We start from the raw sequence: 25,982 nt of genomic DNA on the forward strand, positions 1-25,982 counted from the left end.
TCAAGTCTACATGAGGTCTGTCTGAGTTTATCGGTCTGACAAACTGAATCACCAGAATGAATCTGAGTTGACAAAGCTACATGCTGTATGAGAGACAGAGAGGACCATTTATCAGGATTCAGACTTTCCTAAGCTACATAAGTGCCTGAGGTTCGCTTAGAAAGATCATGCAGTTTTTATAACATTTTTTCCAGTATATTCTGGCAGCTTGGATTGGGAGGTACTGCCATCATTCAGGGTAGACCAGTGTCACCCTGCGTCTATATAACCTCACCACTGATTTGCATGATTGATTTTAATGCTTATAAAAAGGATGCATTCTTACTTTTCCTGATGGTCAGGCTGGCTGTAGTATTTGTTTTTCCAAGGTTGTTGACTGCCTCACAGGTGTATAAACCAGCATCTGCCTCTGTGGACTTCCTGATCAATAGTTCAGATATTTTCCCCCTGTAGAAAGTTACATAATGGCGCTTTTTTATATCGCTCCTCAAAAGTCCAACACTGTCCCAACTAAACATACTTGTGTCATTAAGAAGTGAATTTCAGTATAACATAATGTCGATGCACTGTGTTTGTATCTCAGCACAGGCCAGTTTGGATTATACTGGGTAATTATTTAATTTTTTTATCACCTAGCACACATATTATACACATTGCAGATATCTGTTCCTGCAAATGCAACAATAACATTTCTGACTCAACATTCTATGAAGCCAAATCTTCATTCAGCCTGAACAACATATACAGTCATGTTTTTTCTTAGGGATACTCCAGCCCAAAATAAATTAATTGTCATTAACAAATGTTCATTACGGGTTTGGAACAACATGGGGTTAAAGCGATTAATGACAAAATTTTCATTTCGGGGTGGAGTATCCCTTTATGTATAATTCTGTTATAGGAACTTACGGTTTCTTTTTTTTAATCTTTACGCTTTTGGGTTTGTTTTTGCTTGTGAGTTCTTTTCCATTCTTGTACCACTTAATGATGGGTACTGGGTTTCCTGCCACAATTTCACACTTCAGTAAGGTCTTTTTTCCATCATCCACTGTCAAGCCCCGCAGGTCCTTTAACTTGGGTTCCACTGAAACAAAGACAGAAAACAGAAATTACCCAAAGAATGCCATCAGCCCTCACAACTGTGAAACTTGCAGTATTTCACCGTAATACACCCCTGTGATTATATTTCTAATGTAGGTGCATTTGAGAAGAAGTTGTTTTTATTTAAGAACAGCTATTCTTCCAAAAGAAAAATTCATATTTATAATTATTAATTGTCATGAATATAATAAAAATTGTCATGAAAAAATACAAAAAGAAAATACAAAATAGGCTTCTTTTTTTATGGTCCTAAAATGATCTCTGGGTGTCTGGAATCTACACTGCTGTCCTCTCAGTAAAGAAATTCATCATTCCAGACATTGGTTTCAACTGATTCCTGCAGCTATTCAATAAACCATAATCCATACTTATAACATTTACACAAACACAAAAGAAAGCATAACTGTCCTCTCATCAATAAAAGTGAAGTTATAAGTCCACACCAGCAGAGGGTGATAGCAACACCGCAGTAATGATGCAAGTCTGAAGATACATTCTGCAAACCCAATTTCATCAACTTCGTTGTTTTATTTATTCAGAGAGGTTTGACATGGAGAGTTTTCTGTGATTATTCAGCCTTTAATGTTGCTGTGCCCATCATAATGAGAATTGTTTGGGCCCCATTGACAGCACAAATGCAAATGACACAGGTTCACGCCTGTCTCCTGCTTACACTGTGTTTATTCTGGCTATTTATTCTTTATTGCCTAGCTTGTAAATCCAACAGAAGCACTCTGATTTCTACTGATCCTGAAGGTGTTTGTTTGCCAGCTTAAACCAGTCACAGCTGCTCAATTTTATTGTGAATCATCAGAAACACTAAACTCCAAATCAGCCCAAACCCCCGATTCCCAGTTCACAATGATAAACTATGCAGCTCAAAAGTCTTGCTTATCTTACAACATTTCCTGTTGACAAGGTGCTTTTAATAACAAGAATCATTTGCAAAGCACACTGATGACAGACAGCAATATGGACAGACTGTAGAAATCTCTACTGGGACACCTATAGGGTTTCCTTGCATACAGATGTCAGCAGAGACATCCTAAGACACACTACACTGAGCACATTATAAACACAAACTCATAAATGGTAAACTCATGGATAAATAACAGTGAACAGCTTTATTTGTGTCTGATCCCTGTTTCCTCCGAGTGGCTACAGTCTCTGTGTCCAGGCTGCTGCCCATCCAGCTGTTTCTTTATGTCACAGACCAGTTCCCTTTGGGGAAACTCCTACACTGTTTTTTAGGCCGCAAAATCGAGACGGATCAGGGTCCACATTCCAGTACAGCAAGTAAAGAATTCCATGATCTAATATGAGGTTCAGACAGACAGATCAGCCAGTCATCTTAGTTTCCCTACTTTTCCCCTAACAATACTAAAAAAAATCCTTTAAAAAAACGATGGGTTAAATACAACCCAGTGTTGAGTAAAATATGGACAAACCCAGCGATTAGGTGGTTTTCAACCAACAGTTGGGTTAAACTTTTGACCCAACCCTCTGGGCAGTAACCCTAAAAACAACCCAATAGCTGTCCATATTGTACCCACCATTTTTTTTTACAGTATTGCACAACTAAAGAGGGGATACTTTTATATCCAGTACTCAATTTGGACAATTCAGTCACACTTAGGCATGTCTAACTGATCTTTTCTCTTCATTAACTTTTCTTCTCAAGTCTCAGTGTGTTTGAATCAGCTGGTGATTTGGTGAGTTTTAGTTGATGTATGAAGTCAGTTCTCTTCACACAAGTGTCCTAGCAGAAGAACCATAGGTGCAGAGAATCCATGGACTACTTACTAACTACAAAATAGTATTTTTAAAAGTATTTAATTATTTTTAAAAAATCATAAAACATTTTAATCATTTTGATCATCAGATGTTTGGATGTTTAGGCTACTCATGCTATTTTTCTTACAAGAAAAAAGTTGCTTTGATATTTTATGTTTAACGGAGAGACATTTTTAAGTCAGACTCAAAAGTCCAAATGCTTCACAGTAATACCTTGCATGTGTTTAAACGCACACGCTGCCACTGTGATGAAACTCAATGAACAGGACTCATTTTACACAAGCGAGTTTCAGCTAAAGCTGGCATGAGCATGTTTCAACATGAGTGTCTAAATGAATTAATGCTGGGCATCTAAATGTGTTCTTCTGCCTAATATTTCACCAAGAGCTAATTCACAGAATCTATTTACTCAGACCTACTGCCATGCATCACACCTGTCATAAAATGTTTTCAAAATTAATATTACGAATGGAAAATGACCTCATCTGATTCAAATCTATATATTTAAATCTTTAAATTAAACAGTGAATTCATGACTTAAAAAAACTAAAATATGAATAGCAGGTGAAATTCTGAAATGGAATGTTCCAGGTCTCTTTGGAACATCTCAGATCACACTGTTAAACAAACAAACATGATCATCAGGTGTAGGTCATTTAGCTCCAGTGCTGCTGTCACTCATGCTCATCATCGAGTACATCTTTCCAAATCAATCTTTAATAAAATACAATAAATATAATTTGTAAAGGTACAATTTGCATTCGATTTGAGAAATGCTGAACCCCACAGAACTCCAGACTATTATAACACTGTCTGTAAGTTAAGCAGCCTGTATAATAACTGGGAAAACCTCTCCATTAAGTCACCAGACCGGTGGGTCATGTTAATGGATACAAACATTTCTACCCTTTCTCCCTTGACATGCGAACAAACGTTACAGTGGATTGCAACACCTGTAACCTGAAAGTGCAGCTCACGAGTAAAAAGAGCTGAGCTCAGAAACAATTGAAGCCTACTCAATAGTCCAGCTTGTCAATCCATTCACAACACCCAAAAATTTGACATGGTTCCCACATCTCAACAGAGCAGCGCTTTACCTTGCGGGGAGTTGTCAGACTTGTTTGGTCTCTCAGGGTCCTTATCCTTTTTCTTTACGCCACTTTTCCCTTCTTTACTAGAATACTTCTCAGACATGATGGCCTTTAGATCTGTGATTTCTCCGCTCTGTTAAGTTGTCAGTCAGTCAAAGTTCTCGGCGCTGTGTGAACATGAACTCCCTGCAGTCAACTGAAGAACAGAATCTCTCCCCCGTGAGCAAGCGTGTTTTACATGCTTTAAAGAGGCGGGATCTCAGCTTTAAATGTGTCAGATTTCCACGTGTCCCACGTTACAAGCAGTGTGTGCTTTACTAATCTAGTTCTTTTCTTTTCGGGGTATATAAGGGTGAGACTGATGCTGCTTTAAAGCCTTCTTAATATTTTAAGACATGATTCTTTAAACAACTCCTAATTGCCTCCTGATTGATGTGTACAGCATAAACAGCAGTTATCACGTGGGTGTTGTCATACAGTGTCCTCATAAACTGTGATTGCACTAAGTGCTGTGAAATGTGTCGACAAAATACTCAACAATTATTTATTAATAGAAAAAATTATACACATAATTCTTGCATCATGCATTGCCATCCTTTTTTTTATGTGACAACACATTGCTGACATAAGCGTGGTGAGCCTGAAAGACCAGACACGCTTGATTTCAGTTCTTGCTGTTATCACAGTTTGATGTGGATCTGTCTTCTTGTTTGACAAGTGGAACAAATGTCAGGCTACACCAATCAAGATCACAAAACACACTGAAACTGGATCTTTAAAACTAAACAAATTAATCATTTGAACACATACTGCTCATTTTCGGTTCTAAGCAAATCCTGTATATACAACTCTACAGGTTGGAAATAAAAATATGACCAATGATTGAACTCCAAAGTCATTACAGATGATTCTTCTGCACAATCTGACTTTGCTGCAGCCTGGAATTGAACTGCTGGTTTCGTCTGGTCAGAGGAGAACTGACCCCCCAACTGAGCCTGGTTTCTCCCAAGGTTTTTTTCTCCATTCTGTCACCGATGGAGTTTCGGTTCCTTGCCGCTGTCGCCTCTGGCTTGCTTAGTTGAGGTCAATTCATCTACAGCGACATCGTTGACTTGATTGCAAATGTTTGCACAGACACTATTTAAACTGAACAGAGATGACATAACTGAATTCAATGATGAACTGCCTTAACTATCATTTTGCATTATTGAGACACTGTTTTCCTAATGAATACTGTTCAGTTACTTTGACGCAATGTATTTTGTTTAAAGCACTATATAAATAAAGGTGACTTGACTTAACTACTGACACACGAAAAATAACAATTTATGAAAATATCCAAGTGGTAAAAAAACTGAGTGCATCTAAAAAAAAATGGCTTAAAAATGGAACAAAAAATCTGTTTGCTAGGCTATAGACGGTTTCATCGGGCGCACGTGCCTGGACCTAAGTTAACTTCCGGTCTGTTGGCTGCAGTGCCTTGCCTTCTACAAACGCAGTTAAACTTAAGGTGATGAGTAGACTGAAGTTGGGCTCAGGTGGTTTACTTTTGGGATGTGTTTCCCATACATTTATTATATTTTTGGAGACTCGCCACAATTTTAAAACTAATCGATTTACAAAAAGGCTTCTTTGAATAAACATGAGTAATGTTATGTACTGCACTTTTATTAATAATAATTCCTTACATTTATATGTTTCAATATCAAAGCAAGGCACAGGTGTTTTTATCGCTGTATTTCTGGAGGAGGACTTGCATGTTTAGTTATATGCCTGATAAAGCAGCGTGTGAGCGTAGCTCTGCTTCATTTACAGCTGTTACTGGGGAAACCTCTATTTCTCGCGCTTTATGTCTGTGCTTTAAAACATCTCCTGCTCGCAAATAATGAATTTGCATATTCATTAAGTCCGCCTGATCCACGCAGCAAACATATTTAGTTTGTTATCAAAAATATCTACTCTAGAGGGACTTGGCTGTTGTTATTTATTCTATTTGGAAGTCTACCGGAAGTTATGTTAGGTCCACAATACGGGCACGCGCAGTAACGTTTGTTTATATTGTTGCCGTTGAAACCGTCTATACCATATAAAGTAATTAATTATCCTTGAGAATATGGGTAGACAATATTGTTTCTAAAGCATTTACATATGTTACCCTGGACCACAGAACCAGTCACAAGGCTCTTCTCGAAATTAAGTTTTATAGATCATCTGAATGCTGAATGAATAAGTGTTCCATTTATGTATTATTTTAAAAAATTTTAAGGATAGGACAATATTTAGCCGAGATACAACTATTTAAAAATCTGGAATCTGAGGGTGCAAAAAAATCTAAATACTGGAGAATAGAAAATCATGTTTAAAGTTGTCCAAATGAAGTTCTTAACAACGCATAATACTTGTCAAAAATTAGTTTTTTATATATTTATGGTAGGAAATGTACAACATATATTCATGGAAAATGATCTTTACTTAATATCCTTATGATTTTTGGCATAAAATAAAAATCAATAATTTTGACCCATACAATGTTTTTTTGGCTATTGCTAAAAATATACCCCAGAGACTTAAGACTGCTTTTGTGCTCCAGTCCCACTTCATATAAAGTGGCCTTAACTGCTTAATGTAAATTGGGACCTTTTTAGGTAGGCAGACGAGGCACAAAAGAATGTTTTATTTACAGTTGTAGTTTCAGACATGCTACCTTCACAAATACAGTCCTGAGCCATTTCCTTTAGCACAAGCACCGGCACGTCAGTTACTGAGCAAACACACCACTTCAAAGTCAGTCCTCGGTTCTGTTTAATTCGAACTTTTCAGTTTCACCCAGCTGGTGTTGAATGAAACTCGCCCCTCCACACAGTCATCCTGAGAGTCTCTGAGAGGTGGGTGGGGTCGGGCGGATCGAGGAAATCCAGGAGTTCTTCCTTTTTCACAAAGGCTGATGTGTCACACATGCGGTAAAAGTTAAGGATACGGTTAAGTGAGCTTGGAATAAAAATGTGTGGGCTACAGTAAATAGGAGCATGCTGCCACAGACCTGTGATCCAATGCATGCAGAGCATGTGTGAACAAAGCGAGCAGGGATCCGTCTCAATGAATAGAGGCAGACTACACTTACAGACTTCAAACAGGATGCCAGTGACAGGAATGAATTGTACCCAGGCTCATAGGAAATACGCTCTTCTTCGTACATTTCACCAAAACTCAAAACACATACCTATATGTACAAATTGCTGCAGTTTCTTGTTGAACACTAGAGGCAGTAAAACTCTTTATGAAAAGGAATAAATATTGTCACAGTATGATTTACAGAGCTATAGTTTCCATTAAGAACTTAATTTAATAAATCTTCATATAATTCCCTGCACAATATTATATTATGACTTCAAAACAATTTTAACATGCTGCAAGCACTGAACATATCTGATACTTTTGAACATTTGTGTCACATATACAGCTTCATATGTTTTTTGTATTTTTTTAGCTCATGAGGTTTGCTCGGTAGCCCATGTGATGCACTGCACTTGAGATGTAAAGGGCTCTGGTACAAATCCCTTGGCTCAACTAAACAGTTGAAACCTGCATATAAGGAAGTTACAATAGCACAGCTGCATCAGCAAAGTAGTTTTTATCACTTTTGCATTCATTAACACTATCAGGTAGGTTTAGGGTTGGGTTTGGTGTAGGGGGTTGGTTAATTTCCAACACAGTAGAGCGCTAACCTTTCAGCCACACTCGCTGAACATTTGAAAATACATTCAGAAATACATGCCTGTACTAACAAAGGAAAAACCTGGCCAAGGTCATGTATTGAACACGTTTCAGTTGATAGATTTAATAGAAAATCGTATAGTGTATGATGGACTTTTTTAGTGTATGATTTTCAGCTGTTAAGTGTATGATGAGCAGTCTTTCCTCTGTAACTATTTGCAAAATTGTTTATGATGCCTAGTGATAAAATAAAAAAAAGTCAAATTGTGTATTCCAGTCTTTAGTTTAGCATCCTGTCATCTAATGCTCTTCTAAGTCATACAGACATTTAGGAATTTTACCATAGTATTGACAGTAAGACATGTTTCCTTATTACAGATACTATTATGCATACACCTGATGGGGCAGAATTGGGGTCGCTTCCCATTTACATCATGCATAAAAATATGAATCATGTTAGAAAACAGTGTTGTGAATACATGCTTGTGTTGCTCAATGCTGTCATTTCTTTTAAACAATAAATGACAAAGATACATAATTGGTGACTTTTATTCACCTACGCCAAGTCATTTTGAACAAACAATTTATATTAGTGGGTTCAAGGCACTTAGGGAACCTCAACTTTCCAGAGAACTTTTCTGAGAAATCGCAGACTTTCCGTGAGCGCAATCTGTATAAACATGACGCCTACACGTAAAGCGTAAACCCCTTGTCCCCATCAATGCAAAACAAGGTCTTGACCATCCCTCCATGCTCCAGGATCTGTTAGATTTGTTATACAGCATCTATGAAATACACAGTAAAATAATTTTTGCAATCATCACTTTTTCTGCTGTGGTGTTATGCTGCTGTTTGTAGAGGAATATGAATAATGCCTGTTCAGACAGCAGGATTACGCCTTTAATCCTTTGGGTCATGACGATCTAGTGAAAAGAGCTCATTAAAAAAAAATAGCCTACAAGCATGAAAAGTAAAACACAGACACTCAGGAATGACATGCAACACAAAACTCTACAGACGTCACAAAACACTTTTAGGTCCTTTCCCTTTCTATGAGTTTCTAGGAGGGGCGAAGTCTGAACATACAGCCTGCTTGAACTTGAAGAGATCAGAACATTATACAGAATATTCACTGAAGGCTCTCCCCATATTTATTTAGGCTTTGTTGTCTTGGATACACACTACCCCTTACGGCCAAATTGAAAAACCTAGTCTCACAAAAGTTCTGATGAAACATCAGCAGTTTTTGCTGCTATATATATATATATATATATATATATATATATATATATATATATATATATATATATATATATATATATATATATACTCTTATCACAAACACACACACGTTTGTTTTTATGAAAAGTGGGGACATCCCATAGGCGTAATGGTTTTTATACTGTACAAACTGTATATTCTATGGCCCTAAACCAGCCCTATTCCTAACCCTAACTTTGTGCATTTTTATTTTCTCAAAAAAACTCATTCTGTATAATTTATAAGTGTTTAGAAAAATGGGGACATGGGTTATGTCCTCATAAGTCACCCTCTCCTTGTAATACCGGTGTCATACCCATGTCATTATACAGAGTTGTGTCCTGATATGTCACAAAAACAAGAGCACACACACACACACACACACACACACACATTTTTTCAGGATTCTTCAGTGAATAAAACATGATATAGCATCATGATATAGCATCATTTAAGTCTTTTGTAACAATATACACTACCACACAAAAGTTTAGGTTCAGTTATCCTTCTTACTTTCTCTTTCTTTCTTTCTTTCTTTCTTTCTTTCTTTTCTTCAGCAAGGATGCGTTAAATTGATAAAAAGTGATAGTAAAGAATTGTATTGTTAGAAATTACATTTTTCATATATGCTGTTCTTACTAACTTTTTAATCATCAAAGAAACTTGAAAAAACGGGAGAGCAAATGAAGAGACCAGGAGTGGTAAGTGGTTCAGGTGAGAAAACGATTAACAGCCGCACGACATCCCGAGAAGAGCGAGAGAGCTGAAGACTCGTGGGGAATCCGAGCGGAGGCGAGCTGGAGAAGCCTCAAAGCAGACAGCAGTCACATAGAGTGAAAAGATGTTAAACGTGTGCGCATGTGGCGCGACTTTATTTTCTGTTTCTTTTTAAATTATTCAATAAATACCCACGCGCCTCAGAACGCCGATCCCGGTCTTCTTCCTCTTTGATCATTAAACCTTGTTACACTGGTGCTGAAACCCGGGAGGAAGGAGAACACTCCCGCCATGCAGTCTCCGTCAGGACCATCGCCTACGCCATTTGCGGACATTATAACATTGCTCGCGGGCCTGCACCAGGAACATCATCAGGCCCTGCTGGATCTGCGAGCCGACCATCACCATCGCTTCCAGGCCATGATGCAGGTCCAACAGGAGGACCGCGAGCAGTTCCGGAGCTTGCTGGCCCTTCCAAAGAAGACCTTCCAAAGAAGACTGCCCAGTGGGTCCAGTGCCACTGCCCGGCGTCGTTGGATCTGGCCATCCAACTGGCGGAAGACCAGCTGGCGGCGTGTTCCGGGGTCGGCGAGGCCCTTCCTGCTGTCTCTCTCTCTCTCTCTTCCCCTGTCTCCCCCTCCCCACCACCCCGAAATATGTCCCTCTCCCTAGGTCCCGTTGGGTGGGGCCACCGAGGTCCGGCCCCCGCTGGAGGATGGGGATGGAGCCCACAGCCGGGGCACGAGGCCCTGAGCGCGGAATGGCCGCGCCCCAACGAAGGGTGACGGAGGAGCCCTCTGCTGCTTCCCCACGCCAATTCCCCGACCCACTTCAGGCCACTAGGGTGGCGGGGAGGCCTGGGCCGGCCTGCTGGCGTTGCGGGGATCTGGGCCACTTTGTGGATAGGTGCCCGGTCATGGAGGTGGGGACGCTGGTCCGGATTCCGGACGACCCACAGGCCGCCCCTGATCAAGCCGGGCTGTACCAAATACCTGAGAGTATTAAGGGGGGTACCTATCAGGCTTTGGTGGATTCAGGTTGTAACCAAACCTCCATGCATCAAAGCCTGATACAATCCAGGGCATTGGATATGGGCCGCATGGTTAAGGTAAGGTGTGTGCACGGGGATATAGTGGAATACCCCGTAAAGGCCATAGCCATTAAATTTAGGGGCCAAAAGCATGGGGGTGTTTAACAGTGGATGCCGTTGGGGGGAAGAACCGGCCGGGGGGCAGGGCGAGCTCTCAGGTGGGAGAATCTGTGCCAGGACCTAGCGGGGCGGTCTCAGGGGATCCGAGCGCCATGGCAAGGCTAAATCTTTCCAGTCGCGATGACTTTCCACTGGAACAACAACGGCGACACTAAATCGTCTAACGACCCGATTCTTTTGGCCGGGCATTCATAAGAATGTGCGCAGGTGGTGTGCGTCTTGTCGGGAATGTCAGCTGGTAAACCCACCGGCCACCCCAAAAGCGCCATTGCGCCCTATTCCGCTAGTGCAGGTCCCCTTCGAACGAATTGGTATGGACCTCATCGGGCCGTTAGAACGATCGGCGTGGGGACATCGTTTCGCGTTGGTCTTAGTGGATTACGCGACACAATATCCTGTGGCAGGAGTGTGGCAGACCTGCCTAATCAGACCAGCTTAATCTCCCGCGTGGGAATCCCAAAGGAGATTCTCACGGACCAGGGCACTGCGTTTATGTCACGCACATTAAGCAAATTGTGCGGATTGTTGGGCATTAAAGCGGTGCGTACCAGTGTCTATCACCCACAAACGGACGGCCTGGTCGAACGGTTTAATCGCACATTAAAAACCATGATCCGGAAGTTCGTACAAGAAGACGCGATCAATTGGGACCGTTGGCTAGAACCCCTCTTATTCGCTGTGCGCGAGGTCCCCCAAGTCTCCACGGGTTTTCCCCCTTCAAGCTTCTTTACGGACGTCAGCCCCGGGGGGTGTTGGACGTCCTGAAAGAAACTTGGGAGGACGGATGCTCGGATAGCAAAAATTAAATTCAATACGTCCTGGACCTGCGAGCAAAACTCCATACACTGGGGCGGCTATCTATGGAGAATTTGCTTCAGGCCCAGGACAGACAAAGCCAGGTGTATAACCGGGGGACTAAGCTGCGAGAATTTGCACCGGGAGATAAAGTGATCGTATTACTGCCAACCTCTAGCTCCAAATTATTAGCCAAGTGGCAAGGACCCTTTGAGGTCACACGGCGGATAGGAGATCTTAATTTTGAGGTAGTACGAACAGATCGAGGTGACTCACGGCAAATCTACTACCTCAACCTCCTTAAAAAATGGAGTGGGGAGGAGTCAGTGCTGCTAGCGACGGCATTAAGTGGGGAGGAGGATCTCGGGCCAGAGGTGGTTTCTAAAAAGAAATCCCTCGCACTGGCCCTAGGGGGAGATCACCTCTCGCCCTTGCAGCTCACTGACATTGCGCGTTTGGAGGTAGAATTTGCGGACGTGTTTTCGCCCCTACCTGGTCGTACTGACCTGATTCAGCACCACATTGAGACAGAGCCGGGTGTCATGTCATAGTTCGCAGCCGGCCATATAGGTTACCTGAACACAAGAAAAAAGTAGTTCAGACTGAATTAGAGGCCATGCTGGGGATGGGAGTAATCGAGGAGTCACACAGTGATTGGGCGAGCCCGATAGTTTTGGTACCTAAAACGGACGGCTCGGTGTGGTTTTGTGTAGACTATCGCAGGGTGAATGCAGTATCTAAATTTGATACTTATCCAATGCCGCGAATTGACGAGTTGCTTGATCGGTTAGGCACGGCTCGCTTTTACTTGACATTGGACTTAACAAAGGGATATTGGCAGATCCCCTTATCTCCCATGTCCAAAGAAAAGACAGCCTTCACCACGCCGTTCGGATTACACCAATTTGTTACGCTTCCTTTCGGCTTGTTCGGGGCCCCAGCTATGTTTCAGCGCCTCATGGATTGAGTGCTGCGGCCCCATACTACATATCCCGCGGCTTACCTGGATGATATTATCCTCTATAGTGGGGACTGGCCACGGCATATGGAGCATGTGAGGGCGGTCCTCAGGGCGCTGAGACAGGCGGGGCTGACGGCCAACCCGAAGAAGTGTGCAGTTGGGCGGGTGGAGGTAAAGTATCTGGGCTTCCACTTGGGCCACGGGCAGGTGCGTCCCCAAATCGATAAGACGGCAGCAATTGCAACCTGCCCCAGGCCCAAGACCAAAAAGAAGGTTATGCAGTTTTTGGGGCTGGCGGGATATTACTGGCGGGAGGTTTATTCCTCGTTATTCGGACCTCACCAGCCCGTTGACTGACCTCACTAAAAAGGACGTACCAGATACGGTCCAGTGGACGGAGCAGTGCCAACAGGCCTTTACCCGAGATAAGACTGCCCAGTGTGGCGGGCCGCTCCTGCACTCTCCTAATTTCTCTCTCCCCTTTTTCTTGCAGATGGACGTGTCGGACAGGGGGCCGGGCGCGGTCCTGTCCCAGGAGGTGGAGGGGGACGACTGCCTGGTGCTGTACATTAGTCAGAAGCTCTCGAAGAGAGAGACGAAGTACAGGACCATAGAGAAGGAGTGTCTGGCCATCAGGTAGGCGGTTCTCACCCTTCGCTATTACCTCCTGGGACGGGAGTTCACCCTCTGCTCGGACCACGCACCCCTCCAGTGGGTCCACCGCATGAAGGATACCAATGCGCGAATCACCCGTTGGTATCTAGCTTTACAGCCATTTAAGTTCAAGATTCACAGGCCGGGGGCGCAGATGGCTGTGGCCGACTTTCTTTCCAGGAATGGGGGGGGGGGGCAGTCGGGCGGTGGGGGTATGTGGTGGCGGAGGCGTGGTTTAGTGAAGTCTGCAACGGGAGAGCAGATGAAGAGACGAGCGGTGGTGAGTGGTTCAGGTGAGAAACGATTAACAGCTGGGTCTCATTGCAGTGATTGGCGTGGGGAACCGGTATTTAAGCCGCACGACATCCTGAGAAGGGCGAGAGAGCTGAGGACTCGTGGGGAATCTGAGCGGAGGCGACAGCAGTCACAGACAGCAGTCGCATAGAGTAAAAAAGACGTTAAACGTGTGCGCATGTGGCGCGTCTTTATTTTCTGTTTCTTTTTAAATTATTCAATAAATACCCATGAGCCTCAGAATGCCGATCCCGGTCTCCTTCCTCTTTGATCATTGAACCTTGTTACAATATATATACATATTTGTACATATACAAATTATTCTGTTTCTAACATTGATAATAAATCAGAATGATAAAGGATCATGTGACACTGAAGACTGGAGTAAAGATGCTGAAAATTCAGCTTTGCATCACAGGAATTAATTATACAGAAAAATATATTAAATAAAAACTTTTAAATTAATATATATACAGTGCCCTCCATAAGTAGTGGGACAGTGATGACAAAATTGCTTTCTCTTTTCTGCTTTTATTATTAGGGTCTTTCGACACATATGTTTTACCAAATAAAAAGGACAGCACTTTTAGAGGTCATTCCACTATTTGATGCGAGCATAATTATTGGAACAGCTGAATTTAAGGCAGATGTAAAAGATTGAAAGCTAATATTTAGTTGCAGATCCCTTGCATGGAATCAGAGCAGTGAGTCTGCAGCCCATAAACATCACCAGTCTCTGGGTCTTCTGCTTTTAAATGCTTTTCCCCATCTTTTAATGCAGCCAATCCAACTGTTGTTTGTTTGGGGGAGTTTCTGTCATTAGTCTCCTATTCAGCTGGTGAAATTAATGTTCAATCTGACTTAAATCTGGAGATTGATTCCCATATAGCAAGCATTGTCGGCACAGATCCGACCCAAATGGATTTCACGTGGGCCAGATGTGGGCCGATCGGGGCCAACACTTAATTGCTGTCTGGGTTTGGGCAATCTAAGACTTTACATTTCTTTGCCCTGATAAAGTTCTTGACTGAACTGGCAGGATATTTTGGGTCATTGTCCTGATCTAATATGAAGTGCTTTTTTTTGGTGAAGTTTGGTGTTTTTTTCTTGAATATTAGTAGCCAAGATGTTTTTGTATGATGATGATGGTGTAACAGAAACTATGGACTCTCTCTTTTCTAGCACTTTAAATACAGTTGCTCCTTTACGCTTAAAGAAGGTTAAGGAAAACAGTTTAACACCATGGTATAATGAGCATACTCGCACCCTAAAGAGAGCAGCTCGAAAAATGGAGCACAGCTGGAGGAAAACAAAACTAGAGGTATTTCGTATTGCTTGGCGGGAAGGTAACATATCCTACAGAAAAGCATTAAAAACTGATTACTTTTCTTCTCTTTTAGAAGAAAACAAACATAACCCCAGGTATTTATTCAATACAGTGGCTAAATTATCAAAAAATAAAGCACTATAAGTAAAGGTGACTTGACTTGACTTGTTGATGTCAGTGGTCAATGGAGAATAGGCAGACTAGAGATGATAGAAAGGCAACAGTAACTCAATAACCACTCAGTACAACCAAGGTATGCAGAATACCATTAACCTTTACTTATATAGCTCTTTAAACAAAATAAACTTCGTCAAAGCAACTGAACAACAACCATTATGAAAACAGTGTGTCAATAATGAAAAATGATAGTTAAAGGCAGTTCATCATTGAATTCAGTGATGTCATCTCTGTTCAGTTAAATAGTGTCTGTGCATTTATTTGCAATCAAGTCAACAACTAACCAAGCCAGAGGCGATGGCGGCAAGGAACCGAAACTCCATCGGTGACAGAATGGAGAAAAAAACCTTGGGAGAAACCAGGCTCAGTTGGGGGGCCAGTTCTCCTCTGACCAGACGGAACAAGTAGTTCAATTCCAGGCTGCAGCAAAGCCAGATTGTGCAGAAGAATCATCTGTTTCCTGTGGTCTTGTCCTGGTGGTCTTCTGAGACAAGGTCTTTACAGGGGATCTGTATCTGGGGCTCTAGTGGTCCTGGTCTCCGCTGTATTTCAGGGATGTAGAGGTCCTTTCTAGGTGCCGATCCACCATCTGGTCTGGATACGTACTGGATCCGGGTGACTGCAGTGACCCTCTGATCTGGATACATACTGGATCTGCTCGCTACGGTGAGCTCGGCACAAGGCATTTTCGTTAGCAAAACTGCCACTCACTGGATATTTTCTCTTTTCAGACATTCTTTGTAAACCCTAGAGATGGTTGTGTGTGAAAATCCCAGTAGATCAGCAGTTTAAAAAAAAAATACTCAGACCAGCCCGTCTGGCACCAACAACCATTCCACGTTCAAAGTACCTTAAATCCCCTGTCTTCCCCATTCTAAAGCTCAGTTTGAACTTCAAGTCATCTTCACCTCATCTAGACACCTAAATACATTGAGTTGCTGCCATGTGATTGGCTGATTAGGGATTTGTTTTACCAAGCAATTGAACAGGAGCACCTAATAAAGTGGTGGGCAAGTGTATATGACCCTTAACCACCTTTAAAGTATATACTGCAACACATATTACTAATAATAATACATCACTCCCTCTCTCTCTCTATAGTTATTTATAAACCTAATCTGATCATCTTGCCCCTTTATTATTGCAAACCAACTCCACATCTCTATTTTGTTTTCTTACAGAAAAGCACCTTGATGAAGTAAATATTTTTTGAGAGGTCCAAGTGGGTGTTGAACCCAATAGATGCATTTTTTAGATGTATGTTTTTCATTGCCATGAATGGTCATCAATACCAAAAAACATGACAAAAACTATAATTATACAACCATAATCTAAATATTATGATTTGTGTGAAAGCTAGCATAAAACACAAGCCCTGTGCTGTGGTGTTCTGAAATTACTGAGATGAAACGGCCGAATCATGAAGACAGCTTATTCTCTGTCTCGCTCACATCCAGATGTCCAAATGCTGTGTGTACTGCTCATAATGGATTGTTTTCATTCAACATTTCTGAAAGTGAAGTTGTTTGGGTTGTTTGATAAACACAGTTGTAACTGAAGGAAGAGCGCACTCAACAAAGGCCAACCTGAGCACAACACACACATGCACAAATTACACAGGCAGTCTGTGCCCAACAAACTGAGTTTTCTTTGGTATTTTTGACCTCCATGCGGGAGCTGAAAAACAGTTGATTAAATCAACTATTTATGTACTTATTCATTAGCTACATCTGACTCAAATTCACAGATCAAGAAATTTGCATATAGACAAACAGCTGTTTATGAAAGTGTTGTGATGGGGTTTGATACAAATACATTTCATTTTAAAAGTTCCATTATGAGCATCATTACAGAGTTTACATTAAAGTATAAAAGATAAACAGAAGAGTCACAGAGGAGTCAGCGAGACTCTTGTTAACGCAAGCAAAGTTGAATCATCAGGAGGAGGTTTAAGCAGGTCACATCTTGTGTGTCATGTGATCATAAATTTCTTCAGGCTATATATTTTACTCCGTATGATGTTATGTTAGCCTACATGAAACACAAATGTGTTTTGAATAATTTGCATTTTATGAACTAACAAAGAAAATAGTTCTAAAGCATTTGTCAATCTTAATTAAACATTTACGAATACATGATTAAAAATAAAAAGTTAAACTTTTATATAATGGACATAACACTGAACTAACAATGATCAGTTGTATTTTTATCTAATGTTAAAAAAAGATTAATTAATACTGTAACAAACCAATGGATTGCTCATTGCTGGTTCATGTCAGGTTACCGTGATTCCAGACAAATTCCAGAAAGGTTGTTTTGGCATTGGAAATGGTTTTGTTGTTGAAGGATTTTGTTCATTCACACTGCCAGAGCTGTCCCGTACTCTGCATTCCTTGCAGTCTCACACATCCTGGTCACGCAGACTGTCTGGAGGGTTTAAATACAGGTCAGCATACTGTAGTAGAGGTCTTCCAGTTTTAAATTTGTACTTGTGTGAATAACTTTATACCCAGAGCTGACCTGCAAAAATTGAGTTGTCCGAAAAAACCCTAACCCCTAGACAAACCTGATAAAATAAGACGCAAATGCAAGTAAAAAAATAAAAAATAAATAATAATTTAACACGGAATTTAAAGGTAGCAACAGCCTGCATATACTATATCCCTATCCGTAAATATCAGTATCCATATAGAGCTCTCTGGTGCTGGTAAAGGCAGCCCCAGTGAGGGCAGACAGCTGTACACTGGCCAGCGGCTGCAGGGCTCCTGTCTGACGTGCTGCTGATTGGTTTGTGATTTTAACTCTGTATAGCTAAAATATGACTTAATTCGCACCATACTTTTGATATTATATAACAAACTAATTTTACATTGTTTGCTTTTAATATAAACTGCTAGCGTAGCATGTTATCATACCGTTATCCAGTTAGCTTGTTATTTATGCCTATTGTTCCTTTTCTGTCACTTGCTCTGTTTTTGAGTTCATCAAACAACTGCGGTAAGTCAGCAATCATAATGAGTCATGGCTTCTTCTCCTGTTACTCTCACCTGCACTGCTTTCCACATGTTTAGTGTAGCTTTCTATGTCAGCAGTGAGAGATTCACCTGTGACAAATGCAAGGAAATAGTTAGGCTGACCACATGCATCTGAACTTTAATTGAGGACAGTTAAGAATATAAGGGCCTTAGACACGGAATGCATAAGACGGTTCCGTATGTATGCTGACTTATTTACAAATGTCAGACACTTTAATATGCGCTGGTCTCCTCCCTGCATTCCTAGGAGACGAGATACATAGCATACTGCTGTCACTCAATGGCTCAATCGCTGTTAAGCGATCTGCTCTCGCTGCTGCTGAGGCACGGCGGTGACCGAGATCGCGGGAATCGCATATGATCTGGCGAACGGGTTGGAGATGGCTCATCCTGTCTCCGCCTGTGTTCAATAGATCTAGAGCTCATTCTCGAGGCTTGGAAGCCCGCACTCCAGTTTCTTCCTCCTCTGAGGCAGAGCTCGCTGCTGCCTCAGACTTATCTGACTATGAGAAGTTAGATGTACAGGGGCTCTTGGGATGTAATTTCTCGTGTGAGAACACGTGTTTACATCTCTTCCTCTGAGGAAGTTGAGGCGGTCAGGGGCTGCTGGGCGAGCAGTCCCAACCCTACCGTGTTCCAGCCCCTCGTGCCTGGGGTGTCACTTTTTGTAGTCCACAGACGCTATAGTCAGAGTGGCACTCCCACCGAAGGCTTCTAGTGGAAAGCGGTTCTGCGGACCGTCATTTTCGCTGGATAGCCTTCGTCATAACGTCCTGACACCTTAGGCCTAGGACTTTTTGAGGGCCAGCTACCTCTGGGAAAGAGTGGTGTACACTGCATTACGCGGTGCCCGTCTCTCCTCAGTGCCCTCAGGAGATCTGGTTCCCTTAGGAGATCACATGGCGGTATGGGAGCCCCTGCCAAGTGTGCTCCATGGGGTCCTGCCCCAAGCAGTCTCTGGTCTGGTCTTCCTAGCAGATGACATGCTTCCTGAGGACCATTGTTTTTAGGAGACTTCAGCTACGAGAGTGCTGATGCTGTGGCTAAGGACTTCTGAGGGCAGGCCCCTCTGGGGAAGAGCAGTGTACACTGCATTACACAGTGCCCGTCTCTCCTCAGTGCCCTCATGAGATAGATCTGCCAACCCTTCTGTTGTTCCAGGTCTCCGGCGAGCGCTTCTCTCAGTTACCACCCTGGAAACGTAGCGGTGCTAAGAGGCTCGCAAACTCCTGGGAGGTTTCCAGTGTGCCGCTTCAGGGCACTGAGCTGATTACACCAGAGATCAGTCTTGAGAGGCTGATTCCCTTAGTAGACTATTTGGCAGCGTGAAAACTACTGGCAAATGTGTCTCAGTGGGTCCTGAACACTGTAGTGAGAAGCCACATAATCCAGTTCTGGTAGGCCCCGAGCAGGCTCTGGTAATGGAACAGAAGTAGATACTCTCTGAGGATTGAGGCCATCGAGGTGGTCCCTCATTGCGTTGCAGAGTCCGGGTCCTATAGCCGGTACGTCACTGTTTCGAGGAAGGATGAGGTGTCCTTTTTTTAGATCTGCATCTTTTGAACTGCTCAGTCATGGAACTGAAGTTCAGCACGCTTGCAAAGACCAAGCCGCCATCCGACATGGCATATCATCTGTCCGAAGATGCTGGCCGTGCTTCACACTACATTACTTTCTCCCAGACCTAAGAAGTCACCACGTGTTGGTGTGCACCTTCAACACAGCAGTGGTCTCTTACATCAACCACCAAGGAGCTCTGCGCTCATGCCGTTATACAAACTAGTGTACCAGATCCTTGTGTGGTCCCAGGGTGGACTCCTCTTGCTGAGAGCAGTCCACATTTCTGGTCATCTTAATATGGGAGCAGACATCCTGTTGAGGCAGGGGCCAAGGCCCGGGGATTGGCGGCTTCAAACTGAGGTGATGAAGCAGAGTTGGACAGTTTTGGCCAGGCTTGGGTGAATCTGTTTGTGACTCGAGAGACATCGCACTGTCCCCTCTGGCTCCCTCGGACTCATCCAGCTCCTCCTTGGCCATGTTACAGACATGGCCAATGCTTCATCTGTATGGTTTTCCCCCGATTGCTCTGCTCCCGGGGGGTCTGGAGAGAGTTGAGACCATTCTTCAATCCAGAGCTCCCTCAATGAGAAAACTGTATGCCTTGAATTGGAAGCTTTTCACTTCTTGGTGCGGAGACCGCCAACTTGACCCAGTTAATGCCCGGTTGGTACAGGCCTTTTCTCCACATGGTTGACCCACTCCACCCTGAAGGTCTACGTGGCGGCCATGGCAGCCTACCGCGCCCCTCTCAGTGGCTAGTCAGTGGGCAGACAACCTCTGGTTACATATTTACTCCATGGTGATGCTAAGCAGTGATCATGATGCTATCCTAAGCCTCAATTACTCTGTTCTCCCCTCTCTTGGGGGTCAAGACTCACTCCTTCTTAAGTTTGAGCATTGGACGGGTTGTTCCCGATAACTGTCAGGCTCCTGTCTCCTTCTCTTGCTTAAGCTGTGCTCTTCCACACTAAGCAGAGATTTGAAAGTCTGGCGGCGTGAGCATTCTCATTCCCCAAAGTGTTCTCCGGTGCAGGTCGAGTTCCTGAAGAGGAACGTCTAAGATTACATGGAATGAGATGCTGCGCCGCAGTGCCACACTTCTGGCATCTCTGGCCAGCTCTTGTTTCATCCTTTGAGGCTTTGATGGCAGCTTCACCGCTCGTGCTTTTAAGCTTCCTAGTCTCTGACGTCACTCGCTTATGACGTCTTGCCCATCCATTGGATTGATTACACATGTGATTCAGAGCCATCACGCTGGAGGCATTTTCCAAAGTGTTCTCCAACGCAGCATCTCGTTTCCTCGAGGAACCATGGTTACATACTTAACCTTAGACGTTTCATAGACAATTGGACAAATTTTTGGGGCAAACCTGACCTGTTGACCTCATGTATACTGCGCCTATGCCCTAAAAGCATCTTTTTACTTTTAATTTATTTTTTCATATATAAAAAATAGATAACATCCATTCAGGATAAAACATGAAAAACAACAACAACAGACATATAATAAATTTGCATATTCTAATATGTACAATTCAGTATTTAAGAAAAAAAAAAAACTGGCAAACATCAATAGTACTAGGTTTGGTGCTATAAATCCGCACAGTTATACATTCACAGGCCACTTCCCCAAGAAAACAGAGATTATTGACAATAGGACACTTCCAAAACATAAGGAGAGTACCTGTTGACACAGTATTACAGATATGGCAGCTGTAATTTGGTTGTTGTTTCATTTTGCATCTTTTGTAAGTAGTTATATATGCTCTATGAATAACTTTGAAATGTATAAGACAATGAGCCAGGATTTTTGAGGTTAAACTGAGGTTAGACCACACCACGTCTCCCAGACAACAGATAAATAAGGTCAGATAGTTCCTGATTCCAAACAGATTAAATAGAAAGAGGTTTTGCAATTTGATCAATAATTTTACTATATATAAAGGAAATAGTTGGTCGACCAGAGGATGGTGCAATCCAATCTCGCAATGGATGAGAGCAAAAAGGAGATTTGCTTTGAGAGCAGAATGTAACTGAAAAAGACAATATGATGATGCTGGTAAACAGAACTTAATTCTTAATGCCGGAAATGAACAAAGGCTTTGGTCATCATATAAATCACTGCATGTGTTTACAATGCCTAAGGAAGACCAAGATGGTTGGACAAATGGACGGTTTCCACAATTATTTTTTAGATTGTGTCATAAGGGTACATTGTTACAGAATTTGAAAGGTCCTCCTATCAGTTCAACCATATTCCAGATTTTTTTTACATTAAAAAATAAACTTAAAAATAAAAATAAACTCTGCTGAACTACCAATTTAATAAACTTTTTTAATTATTATTGAAGAACAATGGAAGTGTTTAACTCATGGGTTTCCATGTGATGTCCAGCGTTGCATTTCAATTACAAACAACAAATTTGACACCAAATTTCTCTTCTTCGAATTTAAATTGTAAATAATTGTTCTAGTGGTGTTAATGTTGAAAGCTGTTGTGTGAACAAGTTGGTTGGTCATCTTGCTTGGTTCTTGTGGCACTAGAACTGATTTATGACTTCCTGAGGAATTCGGCTCGTGTTTCAACGCACAGCTTTGATAGACTCTTTAATTTGTCTGGTTCGACTCATTTCTGTTACATATATCCCCCTTTCGATCGGCGAGGTGTTTAGGTGAAGACATCGTCGATCGCTGGACAAACAAAGGCAGAAGAAGCAGACAAACACAGCAAACAGCAAGACAACACCTCCATGACAGTTACTGTACTGGTGTAGGCATCAGGTTATTTAGGTACACGTGGTTAAGTTCAATTAGTCAATGTAGTTTAGCACATTGAGGATAGTTTAGATTGTTTTGGAAATTGTTGTTTTATTTTGATTCATCAATCAAATTTGTGGTTAACTTTGTTTGGTTCTTCTAGGTTGTCTTACTTTACACATTTACCGTTAGTTTTCTAGTAATTTCATTTTCAATTCAATGAATTGACCTATCATGCATGGAGCTCTCTGGCTTCCATTCAGTTTAGAGTGGCTGGCAGATATTAGGTGTTGCGAGCCAATCCTAATATCAGACCTTCGACCCTTGCAGGGTGTCTAGGCGTTTCACCTACTCAGGAAATGGGAAGGAGAAGGATAGGTAAAAGAACAACAAAATAAAACAAAGCTGCTGTGGGTTTTCCTAGCATGGGTTACAACTACTATTGAGCTAGGATGTCAGGTGCAGCTAGTGTGTTGTGAACCTTAACTTAGTGTCAGGTGTTCAATCAATCAATCAATCACCTTTATTTATATAGTGCTTTAAACAAAATACATTGCGCCAAAGCACTGAACAACATTCATTTGGAAAACAGTGTCTCAATAATGCAAAATGATAGTTAAAGGCAGTTCATCATTGAATTCATTGATGTCATCTCTGTTCAGTTGAAATAGTGTCTGTTTTAATTTGCAATCAAGTCAACGATATCGCTGTAGATGAAGTGAAGTTCTACCTATTGTGAGGATGGCTGCACATTTCTTCATGGTGGGTATGTGTAACTTTGTTACGCTAAAAGTTGGGTATTCTACCTGTGGGAAGAATATGTTTGTTGAATGTGTTATCAGTAGATGTGTTTACCTCTGGGTGTAGGTAATGTTGTGTGTGTTACTGGTGTAGTGCATGTGTGGTCAGATCTGTTCAAGTCTGTTTTGTCTCCCCCTTTTCCTAGCATGTCACTGAAGACTGGCTCTCTGCATCCTTGGCTTGGATGAGAGCAGTTTGGCATGGCTGTGTGCAGCTGGGCTGCAAAACTTTGTCTCCTATGTTGCATTCTTCTTGTGATGCCTTCTGGCTGTAGCAGACTTTCTGACCTTCTGTGCTCTGGTGGTTGCTGTTGCACAGACAGGGAATGTGGTTCTTGGAGTTGGAGTTCATTTGACAGTTTGTTAGTGACTGTGTTAGGTTACTGAGGTGATGTCCTTTAGTACCTCAGATTTTTCATCAATGGTTGGCCGTGAAAGACTTGTTCGTTCTCGGTGGTTGTTGAACAGGTGCTTGTCATCTCTGATGTGGTGTACCAGGTGATCACCGGCCTTCCGTTCTGTTGCTGGTCACAGCGAGCATGACTCAGCTTTGTGGTCATATGCATGTAAATTGTCTTGAAAGAACTCTCTCAGTTGTTTCATGACTTGTTCCATGTCTTCTGATGGTAAGCGGTTATGTTCTTGTGCATACTCAGCACTGTGCATGTTTGAGTGGTGCTGAGGTGGGTTTTGTTGTCGCTTACCCACAGGAGTTGCTCTTGGATGAGTCAGGTGATTACCTTTGGATATCTGGTTAGGTTTCCAGATGTTCCAGAAGCGTGGCTGGTCCCATGGATTTTTCCAGCAGTTGGGCTGAAAGCGGTCGTGGATATGGGCATCACGTTCTCTGTGATGGAAGACTCTGGTGTTGTGATGCCACTGGGTGTCGTCCAGTGCAAGGCTTGAGTCTTTGTTGAAAGAGTTCAAGAGTGTGGATGTTTTGTTACCTTTCTTTGAGGCCAACTTCTGTTTGTTATAGGCCTTCTGTGTAAGGTCACGCAACTGTTGGATGGTCATGGAGTTCGGACAGGCCATGACACCTAGATGGTGACTGACTCCAGGGTGCAGATTCTTTAGGAAGAGGCTTTTGAAGTTCACATCCTCTTCAAGGTCAGGCTTGTTGTGTGCACCAAAGTAGGCTTGTCAGTTGTAGTAAGCTTGTGGAGTCTCTTGACGACCATGTTTGGTTTCCAAGGCAGTTAACAGTCCATGTTCAGACTCTGGGTCTGTAAACTCTTTAATCAGGACCTCACAAAGTCGCTGGTAGTTTGACTTGGTTTGACTGGGCTGTCGATCTAGAAAGTTTCGTACCTCGGACTGGACGTGGCTCTACGGAGGTATAACCAGTGTCTGTCAGTCACATGAGGTCTCACTTCCAGATGCAATTCGATATCTAGCAGGTAAGCTTGGATGTCGGGGCTCTCTGTGGAGTCCGGGTTGAACCTGCTGATGTTTTCAGACACATGTTGAGGTCTTTGATTGTCATCCCGTGCACAGCTCCAAGGTCTTGGACGGGAGGTTTTCTTTCGTTGGCAGGAAAGGGTTGTGTGGCAAAGGCAGGTGAGGTTTTTGGTTGTGACCCTTCGCTCCTGTCATCATATGCCAGTTCTTGGATGTGGGACTGTGCTCTGCTCAGCAGTGATGACGCTAAGAGAGGTTTCTCTTTCCTTGGCTCTTGTTTGTGCTTGTAAGCATTTTGGAGTTCTTTTCTGACCATGTAGAACTCATCGTTGGTATCATCTAGTTGTTGGGTCAGATTGTCCGTTTCAGTTCTGTACCTTCAAGGTGGTCTTTCAAAGCACTGATTTCAGAATTCTTGTTTCTGATGTCTAGCTTGGCTTTCTCTAGTAGCTGTTCGGCATACTGGAGTCTGTTTACCAGTTCTTTCTGAGCAGCCGTTGCATGTTGCTGGTCGAGCTGAGCTGCTGCCAGGGCTGCTTGGAGCTTCATAACTTGTTCCGTTGTTTCCTGCTCCCTCTTGCTGGGTGCTTTGAGTTGATCTTGAACTTACACTTCCAGCTTGTCTATGCGACGTTGAGCATGCGCCAGCTCCTCTTTAAGGTGGGTGATGTGCTTGTCGCTCAGTTTCAGCTGGGTTGTGAAGGCATAGCTTAGTGAGCTTGTGATCTTGACTAGCTCCTCGTGGTTGTTGTTCTGGCTTGACTCTTGTGTCAGGAATCTTCTCAGGATTAGGATTATTATTAAAAATAATAGCAGTTCAAATGTCTTTGGAGTGAGGCTGTCTGTCATGCCTCTCAGCCAAATGTTCACATCTTCCTCATGGGAAATGGGGTCTGCAGTCTGCAGCATGTTGGCACGCTGGGGAGAAGAGAGACTGACACAGATCTGTGTGGAGTAAAAGCCTATGTGTGGTGGGACAACTAAGTGTTGTATCAGTGATTGTGAACCACTAGTGAAATGTGGTGATGACTGTGTTGGTCTCAAGGGGGTCTAAGTAGACTAGAGATGCAAAGACTTTGTCACTCTAATGAGGAAGAGGAAAAGAGAGACAGAGGTGAAAAACAAATTCAATGACCAGCAAACTTTGTTTTTCAAATGAGGAAAATATTTTTTTTCCAATTAAATGTTATCAAGAAGTCAAACAATATTATTAAATTTCTTGTTTTGGACAAAAGAATACAATAATAATGCTGATATCTCTTTTCTTAGTATGACAGGATTGACACCGTACACCTTACAGTTGGACCACTCACCAGGGAGGCTGCGAAGGCGAC

General features: G+C 42.5%; 1 protein-coding gene across 7 annotated transcripts in view; it reads right to left on the minus strand.

The window, feature by feature from the left end:
* LOC128021554 (pro-neuregulin-1, membrane-bound isoform-like) overlaps positions 1–25,982 on the minus strand; it is a 135,082-nt gene that overhangs the window by 34,953 nt on the left and 74,147 nt on the right. For 5 of the 7 annotated variants that reach the window (XM_052608855.1, XM_052608854.1, XM_052608859.1 and 2 more), the window contains exons 2-3: positions 910–1,084; positions 326–447 (exon numbers count right to left, since the gene is read on the minus strand). In XM_052608855.1, coding sequence (XP_052464815.1) covers positions 326–447; positions 910–1,084 — 297 coding nt within the window. Of the gene's footprint in view, positions 1–325; positions 448–909; positions 1,085–3,992; positions 4,214–25,982 lie in introns of those variants that run through there. The other 2 variants (XM_052608862.1, XM_052608863.1) reach the window with 2 other exon arrangements.

This window comes from Carassius gibelio, chromosome A10 (assembly GCF_023724105.1).
Source record: "Carassius gibelio isolate Cgi1373 ecotype wild population from Czech Republic chromosome A10, carGib1.2-hapl.c, whole genome shotgun sequence".
Taxonomy (NCBI): Eukaryota; Metazoa; Chordata; class Actinopteri; order Cypriniformes; family Cyprinidae; genus Carassius; species Carassius gibelio.